General features: G+C 38.9%; 1 protein-coding gene across 3 annotated transcripts in view; it reads left to right on the top strand.

Moving 5' to 3' along the window:
- UPF2 (UPF2 regulator of nonsense mediated mRNA decay) overlaps positions 1–24922 on the top strand; it is a 55588-nt gene that overhangs the window by 1769 nt on the left and 28897 nt on the right. For all 3 annotated transcript variants that reach the window (XM_032687959.1, XM_032687960.1, XM_032687961.1), the window contains exons 2-10: positions 3832–4205; positions 5705–6484; positions 10731–10891; positions 11915–12112; positions 13679–13828; positions 17220–17323; positions 17640–17725; positions 23977–24085; positions 24744–24857. In XM_032687959.1, coding sequence (XP_032543850.1) covers positions 3850–4205; positions 5705–6484; positions 10731–10891; positions 11915–12112; positions 13679–13828; positions 17220–17323; positions 17640–17725; positions 23977–24085; positions 24744–24857 — 2058 coding nt within the window. In that variant the 5' untranslated portion in view covers positions 3832–3849. The remainder of the gene's footprint in view (positions 1–3831; positions 4206–5704; positions 6485–10730; positions 10892–11914; positions 12113–13678; positions 13829–17219; positions 17324–17639; positions 17726–23976; positions 24086–24743; positions 24858–24922) is intronic.

The raw sequence follows: 24922 nt of genomic DNA, 5'->3' as shown, positions 1-24922 counted from the left end.
CATCAGTACATCCCCATAAACACGAGGTACTGAATAGAAGTTCTCTTAACGTTTCTGTACCTGAATTTGAACCAAACTGTATCTTCAGCCTAATTCCTGCTGGAAATGAGACCCAGGCGAGGCTGCTGCCTGTCTTGTTTCCACTTGTCCCTGCTTCCCACATCTTTTGAGCCTTTCAGCCAGTTTCAGTCCAACGAGGCAGAAGTTCTGAAGGTCTGAACGTTCCACAGATCTTGTGATAACTGGCAGCTGAGGGAAAGTAGTGAGGTCTGGCTCACCATTCCTGCCCAGGGAGGGGTGATGGACGTGCTCCCGGGACGGTTCTGGGGCAGTTCTGCACCGTCTGTCAGAGGAGGCTCCACGCTGGATGAGCCCGTGGATCAGGGCTCAGTGTGTGTGTGGTTCGGAGGCAGCGGCCGCTCCGCCTCCTCCTGCCCGCGGGGGTTGGTGTAGGCACAAAGGAGCTGGCAGAGCCATCGGAAAGGTTTGGGAGATAAGGAGCTGTACACGTAGCAGGCAGTGAGAGGAGTATTGTAACACACCTGTTCTGGGATACGGGACAGGAATCTGCTGTAAACAAGATTTTTTGGTCACCAGTGTACATGGGAAAAAAGTGGATAATACTGCCCTGTGGTCGAAATCATAATGTGCCTGATTATGCTCCATCCCTTTACTTTTTATCCCATCTTCTCTGTTTTGCTTTTATACAAGCAAACGTCCCATACATCTCTAAAACAGAATTCTGAGTTCCTAAATTTAATAAGAGCTTGATACCATAATGATTTTGGTGGTGACCCTGTTGTTCAAAGTTACACATGTAGGTGGATATTTTGTTCCGTGGTGGGTTTTTTGGGTTTTTTTGTTTGTTTTTTCCCAAATTGTAATTGAACTACCCTACTGACAATAGGTTGGGGGCAAAGATAAAAGCTGGAGTATTGGAATTCTGGCATACTTTTCCAGCATTTCTTTAATCATAAACAACCTTTTTCTCGAAATGTTTTCCTTTTAAACTTAGCTTCCAATTTAGTAGCTTTCAGAATCATCTAATGCTTTCTCTTTTTAAAATGAATGTGTTACTCTATTTTTTTTTTTCATTTAATTGGAGAGTCTCATGCATTGTTCTGTCTCACCTACTAGTGAGATATTACGTTAATGTTTAAATGCTGAAAGCTTTCCTTGCAAACCCCTTTTGTTAAAAATGGTGGGAGGGATAATTTAGCTGTCTCAAAATGATGGAAATTCCAATGTGGATTCATAGTGAGAAAAAATTCAAATAGTTATTGTTGATTTTAAAACAGAATGTGTAGAAGATTTTCATCTCCCAGGTGGAGCTGTGAGGAACAGGTCCCACTTGACTGGCCTGCAGAAATAGAAAAATTAGTTCAGACTTTAATATGAAGAGGTTTAGGGGGCTGTTTAGTTGTTTGGGGTTTGTTGACCCCTTCTCTCTCAGGTTAAGTACTGATTTCACAATAACACTGTTTTAAGACGATGTAGTTCGGTGTTTTTGAAATCCAAGTAGTTCTAAGATCTTGAGATGTGAAATCTTTTAGTTGTAGGACATGTGTTAGGGAGCCAAATTTGCTGGTGCTCGTTTAAGCAATGCTGATTTGATTTCCATAAATCAATGTCAGAGACATTTCTTCTTTGGTGCTGTTGCCAATTGCTGTCAAACAGGCGAAGTCCTGAATAGGTTCCCAGTTGGTAAGTTGTCACTGTCCATATCTGAATACACTGTGAACTTTTGCAAACATTTTTTTGTTTAGAAGACCTGGACAAGCACCTTAAATATTGTAACACAGAGTTCCATATGGGTGGGATAGTCAGTATGTGAATCTGTCATCTTATTGTTTGGGAGGTGGGGGAGGAAATGTGAAATACTTACCTAGAAATAGAGATTTTCTTTAGTGTGGTGTCTTACTTATAAATATATTTCACAATAGTTAAAAATAATACTAGAAGCACCCTGCATTAGATTGGCATGCAAGTGTCATCCACTCTGAGTAGATGCAGGAAATCTGTGAATTTAGCACGTTTTCATCATCCAGTCAGAGTTAAATGTCAGAAAGGCAAAAGTAGGGGTGTCAGCTAGAAATCAAACTGGTGTTACTGATAAAAGCAGTGATGGTTCTTCAGAAGGGATCATATGCAGTGGTGTCCCATCAGTCCCACCCATATATGCATTTAACTTGAAGCGTGTGAACATGTGAAAACTATTTTTTGTTTTAAGAGATCAATGTAGCATGAAGTAGATAAAGCTTAGGTGGTTCTGATTTTCTCTTGTGGTCCTTTTTGGCCCATCTGATCCTGCCATGAGTCAGCAGAATGCCCTTCATTAGGGACAGCTGCATCTGTAGTACCAGGAGTTACCCATCAGGGTGAAGAAGGTGAGTCTTCCCCCTCTATTTGATACTTACAAAACCACATCTGGACACCACATCCAGGTCTGGATTCTCTGTTCCCAAGGAAGGCACTGACATACTGGAGTGCCACCAAGAACATCAGGAGGCTGGAGGACATGATAGGTTAAGAGAAACAGAGGGAACTCGAGGGTTTTTTAATCTGTGTGAATAAAAGGGGAAATCTTATTATTGTCTTAAAACAGTCTAACAGGAGAGGATAGAGAAGATGGAGCTGGCTTCTCAAAGCTGCACCGGGATAGGATGAAAAGAGGCAGAATCAGGATAAGGCATAGCAAATTCCAGGGAAAGCTTTTTCACAGTGTGGTTATTCAGGTGCTGACAGAGGGGCCCAGAAGAGACCCTTGCATCTCTGTCAATGGAGATACTAAAACCTTAGGTAGCCAGTTCCTTGATCTGATTGGACTTGCCTGGAGAAGAGGGATGAAGGCTGAACTAGGTGCTCTCCACAGTTTCCTTCTGATCAAAATGATTCTGGAATTTTTACCCTTTGGTGTTCAGTATATGTTACCTCTTGTATCCTCAGCCAAGTGAAACCAAAGCTTAGAGGGCTGGAAACCCCGAAGAGGCTAAAGCTCCTACAAAATGTTGGTTGAGTAGAAGGAGAGAGGAACTGTAGCCTTGAATAACTCTTGATAATTGCAGCTTTTCTGATATTATTTCCATTTGTTCTGCTGACAGGGAGGTTTGTGTGTCTAGCATAGTCAGCACAGCTCACTCTGCAGCTGCTACTTGTGCAGCTTGAGTGTTGGAAAAGAGTCCTGGAGATGGCTGAGGAAATCTTGGGAAGGGTGAGGAAAGAAGGAAGCAAGTGGATGCCTTTCCAATGCCAGGCATTGGAGCAGGTTGGCCGGAGGGGTTGTGCAGTTTCCTTCCTTGGCAGTTTTCAAGGCTGGAGCTGGAGCAGTCCTGCCTGACCTCGTTGCTGACCCTGCTTTGAGCAGGAGGTTCAACTACTTGAGGTCCCATCAAACCTCCATTATCCTAGGATCCTAAGCAGTTGAAGGAGGACTATTCTTACGAGATGTGTAGAAGGGTCAGTGAGGTGCAGGTGCATGCTGATGAATCAAATGCTTAATTATTTTTAAGTTGAGGATACTTTGTTTTCATCAGTTGTGTTGTTTTTGTAGGTTTTTTTCAGGTGGGCTTCAGTATGTATTCCAAGATCTTGTATTTCTTGGGTTGTAGAAACTTGAGGTGCTTTTACTTTATGCTGAAGACAACTTTGCAGTACAACACTTACAAAATGGTTAGCTTTTACCTCTTACGTTCGTTCTGTAGTTCAAGAAAACTTTAACCTTTATTCTGATGAGTCAGGCATTTGTGAGTTAATTGAATATGGGTAGGCTGTGAAAAATGACTAAAATATCAACAGCAATTTAAAAGTACTTCTTTTCCTGTGATTCTGCAGGTTTGCCTGGGTAACACGATGCCAGCTGAGCGCAAAAAGCCACCAAATATGGAAGAAAAGGAATCTCAGCTAAATAATAAAGAATTTAGTGAAAGGAGACCAGTGAGCACCAGGGATAAGCCAAAAGAAGATGTCAAGGTTGGCATGAAGAGAGAGACTTTAAAGGTTCCTGAAGATAAAAAGAAGAAAATGGAAGAGGATAAAAGAAAGAAGGAAGACAAGGAGCGGAAGAAAAAAGAAGAGGATAAAGTAAAGGCAGAAGAGGAACAAAAGAAGAAAGAGGAAGAAGAAAAAAAGAAACTTGAAGAAGAGGAGAAAAAGAAACAAGAGGAGGAAGAGAAGAAGAAACAAGAAGAAGCAGCTGCTCAACTAAAGTAAGTGGTCTAATAATGGTTTAATTGTGCCAAATGCTGTAGTTCTGCTACCAGGTTTGTGGGCAGAGCTATAAAAGATGAGCTGTTTGAGTTACTTTTAAGTTGCCTGTAGTGTTTTAAGTTTTATGTGGCTGGCTGAGTATGCTGAATGACTTCTACATAATTTTGAGTTTTCACTTGTAACCTCTGATATCTTAGTCTCTAATATGGAGCTTTGTTAGTGTTCTGCATGTGATGACCATGTAATGCACAGTTATGCTTGAATAAATGTCATGGTTTAACCCCAGTTGGCAACTCAGCCCCACACAGCCCCTCACTCCCCTCAACAGGATGGGGAAGGGAATCAGAAGAGTAAAAATAAGAAAACTTGTGGGCTGACATAAAGACAGTTCAATAGATAAAGGAAAAGCTGTGTGCTCAAGCAAAGCAAAACAGGGAGTTTATTCCCCACTTCCCCTGGGCAGGCAGGTGTTCAGCCATCCCCAGGACAGCAGGGCTCCATCAAATGTCACAGTGACTTGGGAAGACAAGCTCCATCACTCTGAACATCCCTCCCCCTCCTTCTTCCCCAGATTTATATGTGGAGTTGTATGGTCTGGGACGTATCCCTTGGGTCAGTTGGGCTCATCTGTCCCAGCTGTGTCCCCTCCCTACTCCTTGCACACCCCCAGCCTCCTCACTGGTGGGGTGGGGTGAGGAAAAGGCCTTGACTGTGTGTAAGCCCTGCCCAGCAGTAATGAAAACATCCCTGTGTTATCCACACTGATTCCAGCACAAATCCAAACCAAATCTGCTCTGAGGAGTGACTGTCATTTCTTTCAATCAAACACAGACAACTGATACCTGGATGGCAAACTCAGAATGTAACCTGGCAGTTTAATATGTGATATTACCAAGACAGTGTTTTTTAATATGTTATCCAAGGGTACTGCTGTGTTGAAATGGCATCTTTAGACCAATAAAACTCAGATTCTGGATATTCTTATGTCTGTTAAATGTCACTTTTAAGACTGAGGCAATGTGATAGCCAAATTCTAGCTGGGACAGATATATTTCACCTATTTAAAATTTTCTGTGTAATTTCAGTAGTCTGGGAATAAAAGATTTCCCTGAACTGTGTAATACAGTGACATGTTGAAAGGCTGTTGTGTTCTTTTGTAAGAACTCCATCTCCAGTTGGAGTAAATGGAGTTCTGTGTTTATATTTTTGAAGTCTGTTTGGATTAATATATTCTGCCTAGAAGTATTTAAGAATTTTTTTTTTTTGCAACAAGTAGTACTTGCCTTTTGCATTACAAAAATTAAACAGAGTTTATGAAGCAGCTGCTTCAGCTGTCTAGGATTAACTTGGTAAATATTTAAGAAGAGAGTATTAAAGGGAAATTTTTAGAACTGCTGAAGGTTTTCCAGCTATGACCTTTTTCCCTTTGAACTGATAACCTGCAAGCAACAAAATACTTTGTCCTGTAACAAAAATGACTAATTGTTATGTCTCTTAGGGAAAAAGAGGAAGCACATCAGCTCCATCAGGAGGCTTGGGAGCGCCACCAGGCAAGGAAAGAGCTCCGCAGCAAGAACCAGAACGCCCCGGACAACCGTCCCGAGGAGAACTTCTTCAGCAGGCTGGACTCCAGCCTGAAGAAGAACACAGCTTTTGTTAAGAAGCTAAAAACCATCACAGAGCAACAACGGGACTCCTTGTCCCATGACTTTAATAGCCTGAATTTAAGCAAATACATTGCAGAAGCAGTGGCTTCTATTGTGGAGGCCAAGCTGAAAATCTCGGATGTGAACTGCGCCGTGCACTTGTGCTCCCTCTTCCACCAGCGATACGCTGATTTTGCTCCTTCCTTACTTCAGGCTTGGAAAAAACATTTCGAGGCGAGGAAAGAAGAGAAGACTCCCAACATCACCAAGTTAAGAACTGATCTGCGTTTCATTGCAGAATTGACAATAGTTGGGATTTTCACTGACAAGGAAGGTCTGTCTCTAATCTATGAGCAGCTTAAAAACATTATTAATGCCGACCGGGAATCCCACACCCACGTTTCTGTGGTGATCAGCTTCTGCCGGCACTGTGGAGATGACATTGCCGGTTTGGTACCGAGGAAAGTAAAAACTGTGGCAGAGAAGTTTAACTTGAGCTTTCCTCCTAGTGAGATAATTAGCCCAGAGAAACAACAGCCCTTCCAGAATTTGTTGAAGGAATACTTTACGTCTTTGACCAAACACCTGAAAAGGGACCACAGGGAGCTACAAAATATTGAAAGACAAAACAGGTGACACTTGAATGTTGTTTTTTGTTTATGAATTAAAAAATAGTTTATTTATGAAATGCCTAGATTTGTTGCAGTATTTATAAACAAAGTATGTTGCAGTCAGTGTGTAGAAGATAAGTGCGCTCTGCATTGTATCTAAAAAACTAAATTTGATCTGAATACTTAAAAAGCAAAGACTAAACAGACTCTTCAGATATCTTTAAAGAAAAGGCAGGTTGACCTTTAGCTTTAATTCTCTTTATTTCCTTATCAGTGTGAGAGCAATGTTGCTTTCCCAGCTGGTACTGTCCTTTTCCAGTTGGCACAATCTGATTTTTCCCTTTCCACCCACATGTATCTAATGGAGCATATGCCACAATGGCTTGGTTTGTTTACTTTTTTAGTGTACCAGCATGGAGGACAAATTAGTTTACATTAACAAGGTATCCATTACACTTCAAGGTGGGCAAATTATGTAGGATTATATTAAAATAGAGGGTATAGACAATTTGATTCAAATCCTCTTAGATATCTGTATATAATACTAATATTGCAAGGTATGATTATACACATCTTTGGGATCTGAATAATATTTTTCTACTATGTTCACATTGTTTAATAATTGTTTTCTTTAAGGCATCCTGAGTTCTCATTATTTGAGCCAGCCTAAATTCAGCTGCTGGTCTTAAAACAGAGTCATTCTTAAATCCTTTTGGAAGCAGAGAAATGAACATGTTACTGGGTGTAGACACAGGTTTCAGCTAAAAGGCTGGACATCAGTCCAGAGTTGTATGTGTGGCTGGAATACATTAAAATTTCATGTTCCCCAACCAAGGATCAGTTGTGCCTGATGGATTTTGTGCTGCAGTCCTGTCTGGTCTCAGTCAAACAGGTGTTGTGTTTCACAGGTGTATAAACTGACTTTTGAGGGACTGTTGTTTCTACAAGTACCTTATTAGTTTAAAGTGAGTTATCAACTTAGTTGTTATTTTTTTTTTGAGGTAATGAATATGAACCTTTATCCTTTCAATTGTAATTGGTTCTGGGTGGCATTTCAATGAGTGGGTTTTGTACAGCCTGCATGATAGGAAATAAAGGGAAAAAAGTTTCCAAGAGGTATAAAGTATGTTAAGGAACCAAGAAGAAGAACGATTGTGAGTGATCTGAGAGAGGGAAATATACTTTAATATTTACTTGTACAACTGGATAAAAGAGACTGGATAGAGCCCTGAGCAGCCTGGTCTGATCTCATCACTGAGCCTGCTTTGAGAAGATCAGACAAGGGACCTCTTTATGCTCCTCCTCATCTGAATTATCCCTGGGGACATGGGTGCAAAGCTTTGTTTTGGGGAAGGAATGTGAAGAACTATCGTTTATCACTGGATTAAGAGAACTCTGTTATTTATCCCTCTGAACTTTAAGGTGTTTATTTTAACTTCTTAGTAAAAGTTCTGTTAAAGAAACAAGCCATCAAAAAATTTTCCTACCAAATTTTATTCACTTACAGCATGTCAGTAAAAGAGATTCTTGGCTTTTGCACACTATGGAAATGCAAGTGAGGGCAGGACAGAAATTTGCCTAGTAAGAAGTCTGTGAATACTTCCTAAGCTGTGGATTTTGGGAGAGTGATTGTGCAGTTGGTTGGTTGGTTGCTTTTGTATTTTTTTTCTGTGGATAGGTGTGGGTTTTTGGGATATTTTTGTTCGGTTGTTGGATTTATTTATTTTTTTTTTTTAACAACTAATAATCCTATTGGATAACACAGTTCTCCATGTAATAAAAATCTGGTCCATTTTGCTGATAGGAGCAGTTTTTATTCATACTGTTGTTCCAGAATCAATGAAGTGAACAGGGAGTGAACTATTCCCTCTTGTGTCATATGTTTAGTTTATGACATTTTGTCAGGTAAATAACTCCTAAATTTTTCTGTGTCAGGAGAGTGACTATGAAATAACCTGTGCAGATTGGTTAATTGAAAATTAATATCCTAAATTAACAGTGCATTAGTCCTGTGTTATCTGCAAATCATTTAGGTAAAATTAAAGCATTATTATATACAGGGGTTTCTGGATAATTGGATGATTAGCAAAACTACTCTTTGACAGTAGAACCTGGTGGTCTCTTGGTTACACAGCTGAGAGCACAGCTAAACTTGTCAGGCTGTATCATTGGAAGGAAACAACTTCATTTCCAAATTCTGGAGAGAGTTTTCAAAAATGAATTAGATATGGAAGAAACTTCTTTGGTCTAAATTAAGGATGTTTTTAAGCTGTGCTGAACTTGCCTTGTGGTGCTGTGAAGAGACATGAAGTAAGACAAGTGCTGTGTGCTGTGCTTTTAATTGTATTCAGAACAGAATTGTGCTTTTTAAAGTTTGCTTCGTGTGCTAGAGCTTCCTTGAATTTGTTAACACTTGTCTTCTGGGAACTGAAAATGAGAACTGAAACTCTTGTACTGTTGTTACAGCACTTTGCTTTTTTGATTTTTTTTAATAATAGCACAGAGCTTCAGTGCTCGTGTTTGTAAGGCTGCTGGTGTATTTTAAACTTAAAATATGTACATAATGGACAGCTGTCTCCATGGAAAAGCTGTGAGTTGGCACTTAATGTGTTTCCCGAATCCAAACTGAACTACTGCACTTTAGAAATTGTCAGTGGTTATTTAATTTGTTAATTTTTCTTGCTCTACTTTGCAGGAGTGGGTAATACATTTTTATATAGGTGTCAGAGGGACAAGCAATAGAACTTTAGCCAGCATTGCTGCTTCTTGCCCTGTGGCCAGACACCTGTGTCCAGTCTGGGCTCTGAGCAGGTCTAAGGGATTTTGTTGCTCACCCTGTGAGTGTGTTGTGTACAGAGATGACTTTTGTTTTACAATTAAGCTGCAAATGGAAAAAAGCCAAGACTGATATCCCTCAACTTACATTGCTTAAACTATTTTAGAATTTTTATGCCACAAAATATTTATCTTTTGGCAGGACTGTGACTGTAATACCTATTGCTTGATGAGAACCTAATGGTAATGGGATCACATGAATGATGATGCAGTGACACAACCTGCTTCAGGAATTGTGGCATTTGCACCTTTTTTCAGACTTCTGATGCTTTCATGTCAGGGCAGGGGGCCTTGTCAGTGGTTCCAGCTGGTTAGTCCAGTGTTGTTAACATTGTTCAAGCTGCTGTAAAACAAAATGGAATCAGCTTCCCTTTAGAAGTCCATGTTTGATCTGAGCCCATTTGGATCTTGGCTGTAGTTGGCCCCAAACAGCTCATCTGGCCCAAAGTGTTCCTTGTTGGTAGAGAACTGACTGTGCCTCGTCCATGTAAGAACTGCTCCTGCAGAGGGGATGAATGGATCATGCCAGATGGGAAAAGGCACTTCTCAGGAGCCAGAGTTGGATAAACTAGAACAGTGCTCATGAGCAACCAACTTATTCTGAGTTAACCCAAAATCAAGGATGACAGGATCAGACTTCTGTGGCAAGCTTTGGACTAGCAGAGATGAGTATATTTCGTTAAATTACTGAATGTTCTTGATGTTTTTGGTCAAAATATCAAGATGGTCTTAATTGTAGTTTGGTAAGAAAATAGAGTTGTACTGTTCTGCCTGTTCTCCTGAAACTGCTTTATTGTGCACTTGTGAGCAGTGACTGTTCCTTCAAAAGCAAGGTGCTTTTGACAACAGATCTCAGTTTTCAAAATGAAAATTAAAACATGTATGAATAGTTTCATAAAAGAAAACAAAAGACCAACTGAAAAAAGGAAATGTAACTGCTGTTAGTTTGGACCAATAGTCTTGAAATAACTTGGTTTGTTGGAAACTCAATGGGCTGCTTTTAACATGCAATTTTTTTTGAGCCTGCTGGTGATAAAAGCCCATGTAATCATTTAAGCAATGTGGAAATGGATTGTTGCAGGTGCAAAGCAGTTTTTATCCAACTTTCATGTAAGTTGAATGTTCTGATTTAATACACAAGCTGTTTCATAGTGCAGGACTGTCACAGCATAATCATGGCAAACAGTGAGTTGACCTTTCTGTTTGGCCCTGGCAGCTTCTGGGCTGTACCATCCTCAGTGGGATTGAAGCTGGAAATTCAGCGTGGTTCGGAAAAATAACAGCATTGCTCAGATTTTTGCAATTGCAGTCTAAACTGGAATTCTCACAGTCCCCTTGACCAGAGCAGGTTAACTTTGCTCAGAGCAATTCACAGTGGTTCAAATACACTCTAAGGAAAAAGGTTGTCTTACTGTAACTTTGATTTTTGTAGGCGCATCCTCCACTCCAAGGGGGAGCTGAGTGAGGATCGGCACAAGCAATATGAGGAATTTGCAATGTCATATCAGAAGCTGTTGGCAAATTCTCAGTCTCTGGCTGATCTTCTGGATGAAAACATGCCTGACCTTCCCCAGGAGAAACCAACACCCGAGGGTAAACCAGGTTCTAAAGAAGTAAACAGAAGCTGGGCTGGGCTTGGGTGTGGTGGGGAAACCAAGCAAACCTTCTCACTAATGGGTTGTTTCTGCTGGTTTTGTTTCATTTGGGCTTTCCCCACGAAGGATATCCGTGAATGAATAATACTTCATTTTTTAATTAAAGTGATTAAGCCTAACATGATTAACCATAACTATTATATGTGCTGTGTGTAGTTATGGTAACTTAAGTAATCTCTCTTTAGATTTGTTTCAGGTAAAACAGTAATAAATGGAAAATGAAAACTGTTTTTAACCTGGTCCTTTCCATTTAATATCATGCAGTTTTTAATATTTAAAAACTGTTAGAGTTTTAAAAGCTGATATTGTTCAAAAATAGGCCTGAAGTCTATTTTGGGCCATGAGGTTATGAGCAGGAACATATTGTTAAGCCAGATAAGTGATAGGTGTGGCTGTCTGACCTCCTGAGCACCAGTGCAGCTTTTAGCTGACACTGCTGTTCAGTGCCTTTAAAATTTGAGATTAATTGAGATGTTGAAATCCTGAGTGTATCTTTTGCCTGAAGTGATCCTGAGCTTAAAAAAGCTGTGTTCCTTGAATGCCTTTAAATTTAAAATGACTCCTTTAAAACTTCATTCTTAAAATTCCAGGGGGTACAGTTCTTCATACTCAAAGTGATTACTTTTATTGCTAATGACATTAAGTCTGTTATAACTTTCCTTTCTAATACCACATAAAGTGCTGCTTGATTTTACTTGATTTGACTTTCACTCTGATGCCATCTCCATTTTCAATCAAAATCCAATTTACTATTTTAAGATAATGTCGTGATATATCTGATATTAAGATGGAATTGTTAAAAACAGGTTAAAGTATACATTGCAATATTTAGGTGAAAACAGTGGTAGTAGAAAATAGATTAACATTTCTATGTGTATTTTTTTTTATCTTTAAGGAACCTTCCTGTAGAAGATCATAAATTTGTGTAAATAATTTTCTCATGGTTTCACTGTTTTTGCAGAACATGGGCCTGGTATTGATATTTTCACACCAGGAAAGCCTGGAGAATATGACCTGGAGGGGGGTATCTGGGAAGATGAAGATGCCAGAAACTTCTATGAGAATCTCATTGACTTGAAGGCTTTTGTGCCAGCAATTTTGTTCAAAGATAATGAAAAATATTCCCAGAACAAGGATTCCAGCAAAGATGAATCAAGAGGTAGGATGCTTAGAAGAGTATTTATTTGAACATATCTTGTCCAACAGCTGTACGAATTTGATGGAAGTAATGAGTCTCTGATGGAATATTTTGTGGTGATCAGGACAGTTCACCGGTTTGGATCAATTTTAGGGAATAAACTTTGTGGAATAGGGATTAGATCTGGGTATGGTATTTAAGGAAGAAAAAAAGTAAATGCATTTTAATATGGATATAATTTTAAATTTAAAATAATTGGAGATAAACCAGTGTGTGTAAACACTAACTTTTCTGCAAGAAGCATGAGACTTTTCCTTCTCTGAAAGACATTAGTGTTTGTTTTTTCCACTGTTATTTTTTTTAGTAAACTGTTAACGGGAGCTGACTTTGTTGGTATAAAATTGCAGTAGATTAGTAGGCCTGGGTGGTTCTTCTAACTGAACCCTCTGTTCACAGCCAGGCATTGGCCTTAGTTATCTTTAGTTATAATGGGATAAAAATCACTGGCTCAAAGTAGAACAGGAGGTGCATGTTTAGATAGTTCTGAAATTTTCTTAAGAGAATCTTCCCCAGGGAGGCTGGAGTCTCTGTCTTAAGATATTTTTCAAAACAACTGGAAAAATACCTGAGAAATCTGATGTGAATAGTGTTCATCTACTTTGAGCAGAAGGTTGAACTGGAGACCTCACTAAAGTCCACTCCAGACTAATTTTGTCTGTGATTCTAAACAGGTTGTTTGTTTTGTGAGTCTGTATTTCCAAATGATGTGTGCACTGCTTAGTTGTCACATTTTTCTTTGAAAAGTTTAAGTATTTTAATAAGGTTATTTGCCTTGATTTTTTTGTTTGTTTGTTTTATGAAGAATAATCTACAAATAAATGCTTGAAAGAGACTTGAAAGAATAGCAAAATACTTGAGGTGCTAATCTCTAGGAAAAATGTTCTATCTTCTATGTGTTGTGGTCAAAGAAAAATATTAGTTAGTCCTTTCTGAATCTTTATCTAGAGAGTTATAGATGGTTTTCAAGGAAAATATGGTTTTTCTTTGGCCTCCTGCATAGCACGTTATCTCTTCAACACCTTCCTCTGGTTCTGCTTTTTGCTTTTTTCTTCATCTGTCTAAAACACTTTCTGTTTACTTTGCTTCATCAATTTTGTTACCAGCTCAACTATGAAGAATATGCAGTGAAAACACGAAATTAGTGTTTGTATGTTTAAAACTGGCTCTTTTTGAATAATGTTGGTGACACTCATTTACTAAAGGATGCTGTTTTTCTGTCTGACCTCCCCAGTATGCAAGTTGGGTTTTTTTGGCTTCACTTTCCATGTGATGGCCTGGCAATTCTTAACAATGCAGATAAATGTTTGCAGCTTTCAGGTGGATGGGTAAAGCTGTGTGAAAGATATCAAACCACTGAGACCTAAGAGATGAGACAATAGTCTCAAGAGATAGACATTCTTTGCCCATTTCTTTTTAACAAGATTAAGACACTAAAGAGGTTTAGGTTTATCAGCATCATTATTCTTGCATTCTTATCATGCCTGTGCATATTTAGCAGTATAATGTTTTTACTTAACTTTTAAACAGATTCAAAAGATGCCAAAGATAATAAAGAAGCACCTGGGAGCGAAGATCTGGAATTGGAGCTGGAGAATCTGGATATTAATGATGATCCACTGGAGTTGGACTGTGGAGATGAGGCAGAAGATCTTACAAAGAAGCTTCTTGATGAGCAAGGTAAAAAAAAAAATGGGTTTAAGGATTCTTTTTCTTCCTGATTTGTTGGGGGTTTTTTGAGCTTGATGGTTTTTACTTTTTAGATTTGTAGAGTGCATTCAGGAAGAATGATTGCTTTATTTATTTATTATTTATGAGACTTGGTAAATAGAAACTGCTAGGATTGTGGTCAAAAATGCTTTTGTAACAGGTCATTCAGATACCAGTGAAAAGTATTATAAACAGATGTGAAAGGTACTGATTCCTTCATACAGCTTTTAAAAATAATCAAATATAAAGGCAGTTGCCTGAGAAGTGACTACAGAGAGGTTTGTAGACTTCAGTGCATAAATGATTTTTCTCATCCAATGCTTAAGCTTCTAATAAAATATTTTCTGGTTTTGACTTCTCTTGAAATCTAAGATTCAGCTCTGCCTTTGTCTTGTTAATTGATAAAGATTTTTCTTATGATGTTAGATCTTTACAAAGCAGGATTTAAGAATTCTAACCTCTAATTACATGCAAAGGGCTGCAAATGGCACCTCTGAAAATCTGGCTGTGCTAGTTTTACTGGGGGAAACAGCATCACAATGTTTCTTAAGACTTTTTTCTTATGAATTACAGAGTTTTCTTTTAGTAGTACTGAATAGGAAGAAAAAAAAAATCATAGAGGAGCAAGTGAGGTTTTTCTTTGAGCCCAGTTTGTAAGGCACATCAGGTTTGCTGCTTTGGGTTGCCAAGGACCAGTGGAGATGATTTTCTTTCATTTCTTAAACAGGAAACTTGTCATATGTCTAAAATGTGGGGATAAAAAAGAATCAGATCTAGAGTCGCTGTGGCTTAAAACTGAAAATCCTACCTGATCTAGTGAATTTATAATTTAATCATCATAGGATGGTTTGGGTTGGAAAGGACCTTGGAGATCATCTAGTTCCAGCCTCGTGCCATGGGCAGGGACACCTTCCACTCCATCTGATCATCTTCCTCTGGACTCTCTCCAGCAGGTCCATGTTGTTCTTACGTTGGGGGCTGGATGCCTCCAGCATGTTGACTGCACCACAGAGCTTGGTGTCCTTGGCAAACTTCCATAAGGTGCACTCAATCCCACTGTCTCAGAAAGAGTTAAACAGCACTGGTCCCAGTCCCAGCTCCTGAGGAATGCCAGCTGTCACTGGTTTCCATTTGGACACTGTGAAAGAGCAGATATTTTAAAAATATCTAAAAATATTAAGAAATATTTTGTGGACTTGTGGGACTGGCTTCTGAATACGTCCCTCAGTGAGGCTTTGATTCAACAGGATGTTTAAGATGAGTTTGCAGAGAAGGGGGATCCAGCCAACAGTTTGCCCCCAGTGTTGGTTTGTACCATCTGACTGTGAAGGGTCCTGCATGATCAAATTCCTTAAGGAAACTCACCCCTCAGAGGAGGAGCTGCCAGCATTGCAAAGGCACTTCTCTTACCCCCACTGTGTGGGTGATACTGTACAGAGGAGACTGAAGCTTTCAGGCAGAGTTTCTAGGGGAGAGCCCCCTGGAAAGTTCTAGTTTTGTAAAAATTAAGATATTAACACCAAGGTAGTCAGGGCTTTCTCAGAAAGTATGTAGGGAGAATGGAGGGCAAGTAACTGTTGCCGAAGTAGAAGATTGTTTGGTACCAGATATTGCAGGAAATGACTTCAGGAAGTCTTTATTGTCTTCTGATGCTTTTTCAGTTCTGATCTATGAAAATTGCAGGGTTGCCTGCATTTCTGATTAAATATAAAGGTGTTTGAAAAGAAAAAATACTGCTTTGAATTTCTACAGTGATCATACTGCTTTATTTGTTTTTCACTCAGATACACTGTTACAGATAGCCTAACCATAATTGTTTAACATTACTACTTGTAGTAAGTTTTTAAAAAGGGTTAATGCCATTTTAAAATGTGGTCATGATGAAAGACTGGAAAGCAAGAGGATCAGTGTGAAAAGCAAGAAATGAACTAATTTTTTGCATGAAATGCGTACTTTGTTCTTTACTTTAGTGAAGGGAACCCTGACCAGTTTAATTTCTTGTCAGTGTAAAATTCTTAATTTTCTGTCTGAAGTCCCAGACTTGCTTCAGGTACTGCACAAGAGCCTTTCTACTTGGAAAGGATCCACATACTGTTATCAGAAGATAGAATGTGAGAATATCTGTAGCTCTCCAGTGGAGGACAGTGAAAGAAGAGATATATTTGGGGAATTGTTGAAATTTAATATGATAGCAGGACCTCTGGAAAGATTGTCTGGAAAAGTGACTGAATTATCAGAGACTTTTTTTTAAATTTATTTCAAGGCCATTGAACCAGTTTCAGTAGAATACTGGGGTGAGACAACTAATTGCTGTAAGGGAAAAGGAAGGAGACAGGAAGGTGGGGCTATATATATAGAAATAGGAAAAGGCATTAAACCAAGATTTACAAATCGCTGTGTTTGGGCTGTTGCATGTTAGTGAACTCTAAATATATGAGTGAGGGAGTCAGGGTTCCATTAAACGTGTAGAACTTCATGAACCTCTTTTGTCTGAGCATCTGGAACATCTTCTTTTTCTTCTTTTTACTCCTTCCTTAATGAGCTCTTGTCTCTTGTTCTTCCAACTTGTAGTTCCTGTGCAAGAGGGGAGGAGATTTTTCTACTTTGATCTCTAGCACCTTCAGGACTGGGTGGCTGGCAGAGCTGGCAGTGTTCCTTGGAGGAATTCATAGGGTTTCTCTACCTAAGCTCAGCCCCTGCCCCCAGCAGGTTCCAAAAACAGGAGAGAAAGTCCTACAAGTAGCAACTTTATCTCTTCCTTGCAATAAGTTGAAAAAGGAACTTGAGTCTTGCAGGATAAGGGTTGTTTGTACTGTGTAGCTTGTAAATACAGAGTGACTCCACCAGGTGTTGGGTGTTTTGTAGTTTACTTGGGTGTGATTTCCACCCCACCATATTCTCTATGAAGTCTGTCTCCATTTTCCTTTCAGATACCTCTGGGTATCCTTGTTACTGCTGAGCATCCCTGAACTGAAACAAACCCAAACTTCATCGTTCTCCTTTCTCAGGAAGCAATGTTCTTTTGTGTTGCTTTGGCCAAGGAAACACTTTCCAAGTGTTGATGTTATAACTTGTTGTGTTATAGAGCAAATAAACTTTTCTCTAGGACTCAAAATATGGAAAATTTCTGAAGCATACCACAAGTTTTGCAATTAGAAGGGAACTGTAGGGCAGTTGGTGTGGTGAGATCTTCATAGTTGATGTCAGAATTTTGTGTTCACCTTATATCTTATTTTTTGAATCTATGGATGAAGATTTAGCAACTAAGCATTACAAATGCACTGTGTTTGGGGAATATGATGGTAAATCCTTGTATCTAGTTGCTTAAAGATGTCTACTGCTTGTTTACTTATTCCTTTAGAACAAGAGGATGAGGAAGCCAGTACTGGATCTCATTTAAAACTGATAGTAGATGCTTTTCTTCAGCAGCTTCCAAATTGTGTCAACAGAGACCTCATAGACAAGGTACAGTCATAGTTTTAATTTTTTCCACTCTTAAAAGCCATAATGCTGGATCATATAGACCAGAAATAAAGATCTGAAGCTTTAGAGTCTGTCAGTAGCTGGATTAAATTTTAGTCAGCCCGTATTCCTGTCCCTGGACATGTTTTCTAACTGTGTCAGTTCCATACAAGACTGAAGGTTTTATGGTTGTTTTTAAAGCAGCTGCCTGTAGTAGGAATAACTCTGTAAAAACCACTTTTGAAAAGCATTTTCTACTGCTTTAAATAAAACCCACTCCATTAAAGGTGAAGTACTGCATTGATATCTCTCTTTATAGGCAGCAATGGATTTTTGCATGAATATGAACACAAAAGCCAACAGAAGAAAACTTGTACGAGCACTTTTCATAGTTCCTAGACAAAGGTAAGAACTGAAGCTGGATCCATCCATTCATTATTTAACTTATGTATGGATTTTTTAAAACCAATGTATATTCCAAGCTACATTTGCTTAGTCCACTTATGGAATGGCTTACCCTGGAGCACAAAAGGAATATTTAGGGTCAACGATCAATGAATTCACCATGATATTTTGCCCAAAGTTAACATTTTTCTTAGTTAATTTATTTTTTCTCTGGTACTTGGTATTTACAGCAGATCATTTCAACACTTTTAACCATGAAAACAACAGCAAAACCCACCTCCTACCAGAAAGGGAGGATATATTTCATTCAGGACAAGTTGCACTTTTCAGTGTGGATAGTTAGAGCACAGTGTAGTTAAGGGAGAAGGATTTCTTGTGATATGTTAATTCTGATACAGCACATAGCCTTTATAACAGCCTTGTGTCTGCTGGAACAGCCAGTTCTAGGCCAGCCACTCTGAGCCTCATTTGTCCATGTACATCAGTCCAGGCAGAGTTTTTGCTGTTACTCCTTGTCTCCCCTTGTGTAAGTGGGTTTCCTGCACTTACAGGAAGAGCCTTTCTTCCAAAAATGGTTGGAAATATTAAAAGAAACATTGAATTAATTGGAAGAATAATACATTTCTCTGTTCTCTGGTAAACTTGGGCCTTAAATAGGTGAAATAATGAGGAAGTCACTTTTCTTGCTCCACCTTGCCCCATTTCTCGTAAGTTGTTTGATGCTGCTTTTAGTTTGAAGTGTTTCATGATCATCTTGGAATTCCTATTAGAGTTCCCACTGCTTTGATTCCATTCCCTTTTTACACTGGGGGGAAGAACATCTTGAGTGTGTTTTGTCTCAACATGTATAGCTTTGAATAAACAGACTTTGGTGTTTGGTTTTCCTTACAGTTAATCACTGCTTGCACTGTGCTTTCAACCTTAATTCGAGCCTATTTCTACATCCCATCTGTAATAAGCATCTGCTGTGCTAATAAATAACCCTTAGCTGTGTCAAACCAGTGGTTTGTTTGCTGACTGGAGCCATTAACCTGACTCTACATCAAAACTCATTTTTGCAATTAGAAGTGCATGTAATCTTTCATTCTCTTCCATATTCTTGCCCCTATAAATTATGGGTTTGACACTTCAGTCTTTGGGGACTTTGATAGAGGCCTGATTGTGCCTGAAGTATGAATTACTGACAGAGGAGACAGGCAGTTAAGTATCTTCTGTATTAGGTGTAGAAAGGTGCTCTTCAGCCCAAATTTAAGTTGCAGAAGTAACATTTCTGTTTCTCAGCCTGCCGATATTCTTGAAATGCATCAAAACACAGTGTGAGAAGAACTTCTTTTTCACAGCCTAGAACATCTACAACAGTGTAAATCAGCAGGACCCCTTAGACTTCTGTTTTCAGCTCTCCTATAATAGAGATTTTTCCACGTTTGCAAAATGGAAGCAGCTTGTTTGTAGTCTGTGAGCATAGTGTGATGTTTGTACCACAGCCCTGTATTTCTTCCTGAGGGTGTAGATTCTGGCTTGCTCAAACTGATCGTTAACTGGTGGAACCTCTTTGAAAATCCATTATTTTCTTTGCATAAGCTGCTAAAGTGTGCAGGTGATAATGACCTGGAGGAGCTTGTAGGCATTGTGCACAGCAAAAGGAGGTACTTTCAAACAGGGACAGCATAATGGGTTGTAAATTGAGCAGTGTGATTTCACAGGTGGCATGAAAGCAGAAGTTAAATTCCCAATATATTGTACTATTCAAAAAGTGTCTTTGATCAGGCTGTGATATGAACACAGTTAAGTTCCTAGAAACCTATTTAGTGTCTGCATTGCCACTGATTTGTTGTCTTCCCGGTGGTAGTTCCATTATCCTACAAATTTCTTTTAAAAATAATAATTTGAAAGGATTAACTTTTCTGTAGGAACTCAGTAGACCTGCATAGATGGTGGGGTTGGCTCGAGGGGCTGCCACCTTCATGACAGTTTTGGTCTCTAATAGTTGGGAAATATTAACATTCCACGTACAATTCCTTTTTAGTACCTTTTTCTGCTGTCTGCTCTGAGACCTACTGGACTAGTGAATACTGGAGCTTCCAACTGTAAGATCTTAAGTTCAGTTGTATATATCTGCCTGCATTAGTGATCCAGTCTCTGGGCTACTTAGCAGGAGAAGCAGGATGTTGACTGAGATGCTTGTTCTGAACCACAAGCAGTTGCAATGTCAATACCAGCAGCTGAACTGCCCACAGATGGAGAGGATTTGAAAGGGCCACCTATCCTAATATTTAAGTTACTGTACTACTTTAGTTGATAAAGGAGCAGTTCTGCTGTCTGTCTTGAAATCAACATTTATAATCCTTTTTGCTGTAGAAAATTCCCTGTATTCTGTAGCACACTGCTTTGAGGCTTTGTGTGCTGTGCATAACAGTGCTTGTGCTCTGGGTACCTCTTCACTGAGCCATGGGGGGGGTATGTCTTGTCTTTCCATTATTGTTGTTCCATACTAGTTTTCACTAATTCCAGGTGTTTCTACAATATCTCCCCAGGATACCGTGGGAGAAGAAAGCTTGTTGTGGTTGTGGTTTTGAGGAGTGTTTTTTGTGAAAGGTTCAAAGGAACAGTGTCTTTGTAGGATGCAGATAAAGCAGCGTGTTTTCCAGAAGCATTTAGTTTCCAAGAGTATTAGATAATGCTGTCTAAGTCTACCTGTTTTGTTGGCAACCATAATGAGATATTTCAATAACAGAATAAAATTCTGTTTCTTCCCTTGAGATGACTTTTGGGAAATGTGCAGACATGACACTTATACCAAGAAAGGATAGAAGTGGTTTTATGTTTGAGGAGCAATGCAGGCACTGTGAAATCAGTCATTATGTGGTGTTGCCAGGGAGCTTTCCTGCTCCCACTAGGGCTGGATAGATTGGGACAAACCAGGATTCTTCAAGACAGAAAACTTAACTTGATAAAAAAGGCCATTTCTTCCTCAGCTCACTGTAGATCAGTGTTAAAATACACCATCTTTGCCCTGCTCTCTTGAGTAGTGATGAATGGGCCACATTTACATTTTCAGCTGTGATTTGAACCTTCAACCCAACAGAACAGAAAGCCTTTGAAAAAGATTTTTCAATGCTAGCATCCAAGTGGCTTTCAGATTTGCACTGGAGGATTGATTTAAAATTAAATATTAGCCTTTTAATTCAGTCAGTGAATTTAATGCAGGCAGTGAGTTAACCCATACTGCTCACAGCCTTAGGGCTTTTTATGTGTAATTCTTTGCTGTCTAACTGAATTATCTTCCTGTACAGGTACACATAACTATTTAGGTTTAACTGCATGCTACAGTTTTAATTTTTTTAACTTCAGAGAGAGAAGTTTGAAATCTCTTTTTAGGCCTTAAATTCTAAACTATTCTACACATATGCTAAGCAGTAAATAGGAGCTGTGCTGGCTTCTGATATTTTTTGCCTTTCCAATCTGTGGTGATCTGGGAAAGTTGCAAGTTTGCTGACCAAGAGATCAGTTGTTCCTGTGGAAATTTTTAGCATTCTTGTTGATTGTTCTGAATTCGGAAGTTAGCTGCTTCTTAAGGATTAAGGATTAAATACTGCTGCACATTTTAACTCATAAGTTGTAAACCTCTTATGCATCTCCCTTCTTTCTCCTCTTCATTCTGAGAATTCTCAGTGGCAAGGTCCTTTGTGTCCTGTTGAACTCACCAGTGTCTCAGTGGCCTGTCTCAGCTGAGGATAAAATTCAGGGATGTGCTTGAGATCAAGGAGTTTATGCCAAGGCAGAGAAATAAAAAGCACTTCTCTGGTAGCATTGCCATTCCACAGCATCCTTCTCTTCCCATGGAACAGTGTGGGTGGCACTTTGTACCTGTTCAGGCCCTGTGAATACACTGCTTTTGTCTGGATTATGATTATGCTGGTGAGGCAGGAGTTCTTGCTCCAGTGTTTCGTTCTTTAAGCTCTGTCCAAAAATCCCAGAAATGAAGAAATGTACAAAACACCCCTTCATTCTTTCTGGGTATAAAATTTTGGATGCATCTGTTTTAGAGAGATTGCTATTAGGACTTTAACTGAGAAAAGTTTTGGTGTAGGTTGGTTTTTGTTTGTTTTGTTTAAATAAAGTAATACGTGAAATTCTACAAAGAAGACAGGCTCTTAGATATTTCACTGGAGTGCACTTCATGTGATCCTGAGATCCAGAGCTGACTGGATTTCAATCCAAGGTATGTGGTTAAAATGACAGTGGTCAGAAATAGTGGGTTTTTACCACGATGATATATATTTGGGGTGCTTAACACAGACTTCAGAGACTAATTGACTCAACCCTGATGCCAGATCTTGCTTCGTAATGTATCAGAGCAGGAAGAGAAAGCAATACTGTGGTGGGAGTTTTTTTTAACTGATTTCTTCCCCTTTTATCAAGAGGAAGAAACGCTTTTGGAGAAAACAAAGCACTGCAGGTACCAGTAGATGGTGCCACTGATACTGCAATGTCTCCACTGCTGAACACAAACTTTGGTCTCCTCTGAGGGGGAACTGATTCAATCCCTGATTGCCAATGTCAGAGTCATTGACCCAAGGCTTTACTTTATTATATTTCACCTATTTAGAAATGCCTGGTCTTAGTGTGGTTCCCCATGAAGAGACCTTTTGTGTCCTGTGAGTGGATAACAACAATGTGCTCTAAGACGTTAATTTTCCCCTGGGTATGTTCAGTTTACAGAGATGAAATTATTGGCTCTCAGCAGGCAGGTACTTGTTCAGATCAGAATAAAACTTTCTGGTATTTATCTTAAAAGAGATGCCAAACAGAAATCCCCTCAGTTAGAATACACCCCCTCAGTTCAGCCACAAGTTTAGCTTTTGTGTCTGTGTGTGAAGTAATGAGACTTTCACTTCTTTCTGAGTTAATGGCTAAATGCTTAATAGCATGTATGGTAGTAATTTGCTGTGGGTATTCAGCCTTGAACTAACTTGAAAAATGTAAATACTGCTTCAGTTATTGATTAACAAAAGAGATAAAAACTGTTAAATAGGTAACTGAGGTACCTGCAATGTTTCACCAGGAGTTCCATGTGTTATCAGGGGGCTGCTCAGCTATGCCTCTTTCAGAAAGTATATTCTGATGCTTCTAATCCACAATTTAATACCTCACTATCTCCTTTTCTGTGACACAGAATCAGAAAGGTGAAGGGAGGCAGTCATGGGTGCTTTGTTTTGGGGTTTTGGTCTTGATGCTTTTCCAGTTTTACTTTGTGCCAGCACAAGCTCTGTGTATCAACTGTGCTTTTGGATTTTTTTGTCAGTGTTTTTTTAATTTTCCTTTCCTTAGCAGTAGGGAAAACCTTATCCTTCATAAAGTGTAAACTCAAGATCCATTTCTCCCTTACAGGCAATTTCTTACTTGGAGCATGAAAATCTAGGACGTTTCTCTCCACTGAAAAACTTAGGCTTGTTCTACAGTTCATCTGTTTACTGCATTAACTTAGCAAGCTGAAAATAAACCAAAACTACTTCCTTCAGCTTGTTAAATGATATTATGAGGCCTCAGAGTGCAGTGGGTTTCTCTGCATGTAAAAGGGATGTGTGCACACAGCATAAATGGTTTATATAAACGTGCAAAGGAAATGGCTATGAAGGCATGTAATCAAGGAGAGAGAAAGGAAAGTGAGGGAAGTTCTATAGAAAACTTGGAAATATTACCATTTGTGGGAGTACTAGGTGAAATTTTGGGTAAAGGGTGGCTACATCACATCTGCTGAGCTTTGTTTTGTGTAATAACTACTACATTAATTTTGAAGTTTACCACCTTTAAACTAAAGGTGTTCCTACTTTCCTGGTTATTTCTGCTGCTACAAAAAACATGTTAAAACCTTCCAGTAACCAATGGAGTTCTCTGTAAGGATTTTTTTGTTTTGCCCGTTGAGATGGGTCTGAATTTTGTTGGTGTCTGGTAATTTATTGAAGGTCAAATTCTGTAGCTGAGATGGTATTTGGCATTTTACCTTAGGCTGTAGCTTCCAAAGGAAATTAACTGTGAAGGATTCCAGCAGGACATGGTAGTTTACCTTCTTGTATTGTTTTTAAATTACACTGCAATCTGAAGTGAGCCCAAAAAACTGCATGTATATAGTCCTGTCACTATATGCACATTCATTCTTTTCATAAGTGAAATGGTACCCATATTTGTAGACATAGATGCCTTTCTGTCTATAAATTAATTGTCTATTTAATCTTCTCCTTTGTTTGCAGGTTGGATTTGCTACCATTTTATGCAAGACTGGTTGCCACGTTGCATCCCTGTATGTCTGATGTAGCAGAGGATCTCTGTTCCATGCTGAAAGGGGATTTCAGATTCCATGTATGTTTTGGTGATTTAGCTTTTTGAATTCAGATTAACCAATCTGACAGATCATCCTTTGGTGAAAAAAAAATAACATTTGGTGTTGTAATAGAGTATTTAATTCAAATTATTTTTTACATTTTTCATCAATCAAAATTTTCTGTTCCTCTTAATTGTATTTTTCAGTGTTGTTTCTCCTTATTTTTGAGTTTTGTACTCAAAACTGGTTATGGTGCACAGTGATGATTTCTTCACCACATTCTGAGTTTTATGGCACAAATTTCAATTTTTGTTTCTAACATTGACATTAAAATGTGTATTTATTGCTCAGACTTACTTGAATTGACTATCTGAAGTTAACTGTTCTCAGAAAAACCTCTTTCTGTTGGGGAAATACAATTTTGTATTTTGTGGATTATGTTTAGACATGGATACGTATTTGTGCTTTGTTAGTAAAATTATGCTGGATGTCAGTAATTAAAAAAAAAAAAAAGTCTGCACATTATTAATCTGACTTGAAAAAGCCATCAATGTTTAATATTTCCTTAAGGACTATACAAGTGACCCATGTCAAACACTACTGATTTCCCAAGCTGCTTAAGCGTGTTCAGGTCAAAGTAATTTAGAAGAGCTGGGTATTTTCGAGGGCCTGAAATCAATTCTTTTCATTTTTTAGGTAAGAAAGAAGGACCAGATCAACATTGAAACAAAGAACAAAACTGTGAGGTTTATTGGTGAGCTTACCAAGTTTAAGATGTTCTCCAAAAATGATACCCTCCACTGTTTGAAGGTTGGTTTTGTGATACTCCTGTGCTCCTGCATATTCTGATGTGTCCCTCTCCTATTCCCCTTCTT

This window comes from Chiroxiphia lanceolata, chromosome 5, assembly GCF_009829145.1.
Source record: "Chiroxiphia lanceolata isolate bChiLan1 chromosome 5, bChiLan1.pri, whole genome shotgun sequence".
Lineage (NCBI taxonomy): Eukaryota > Metazoa > Chordata > Aves > Passeriformes > Pipridae > Chiroxiphia > Chiroxiphia lanceolata.
Note: the sequence above shows the minus strand (reverse complement) of the source record. Positions and strands in the feature narration are given on the sequence as shown.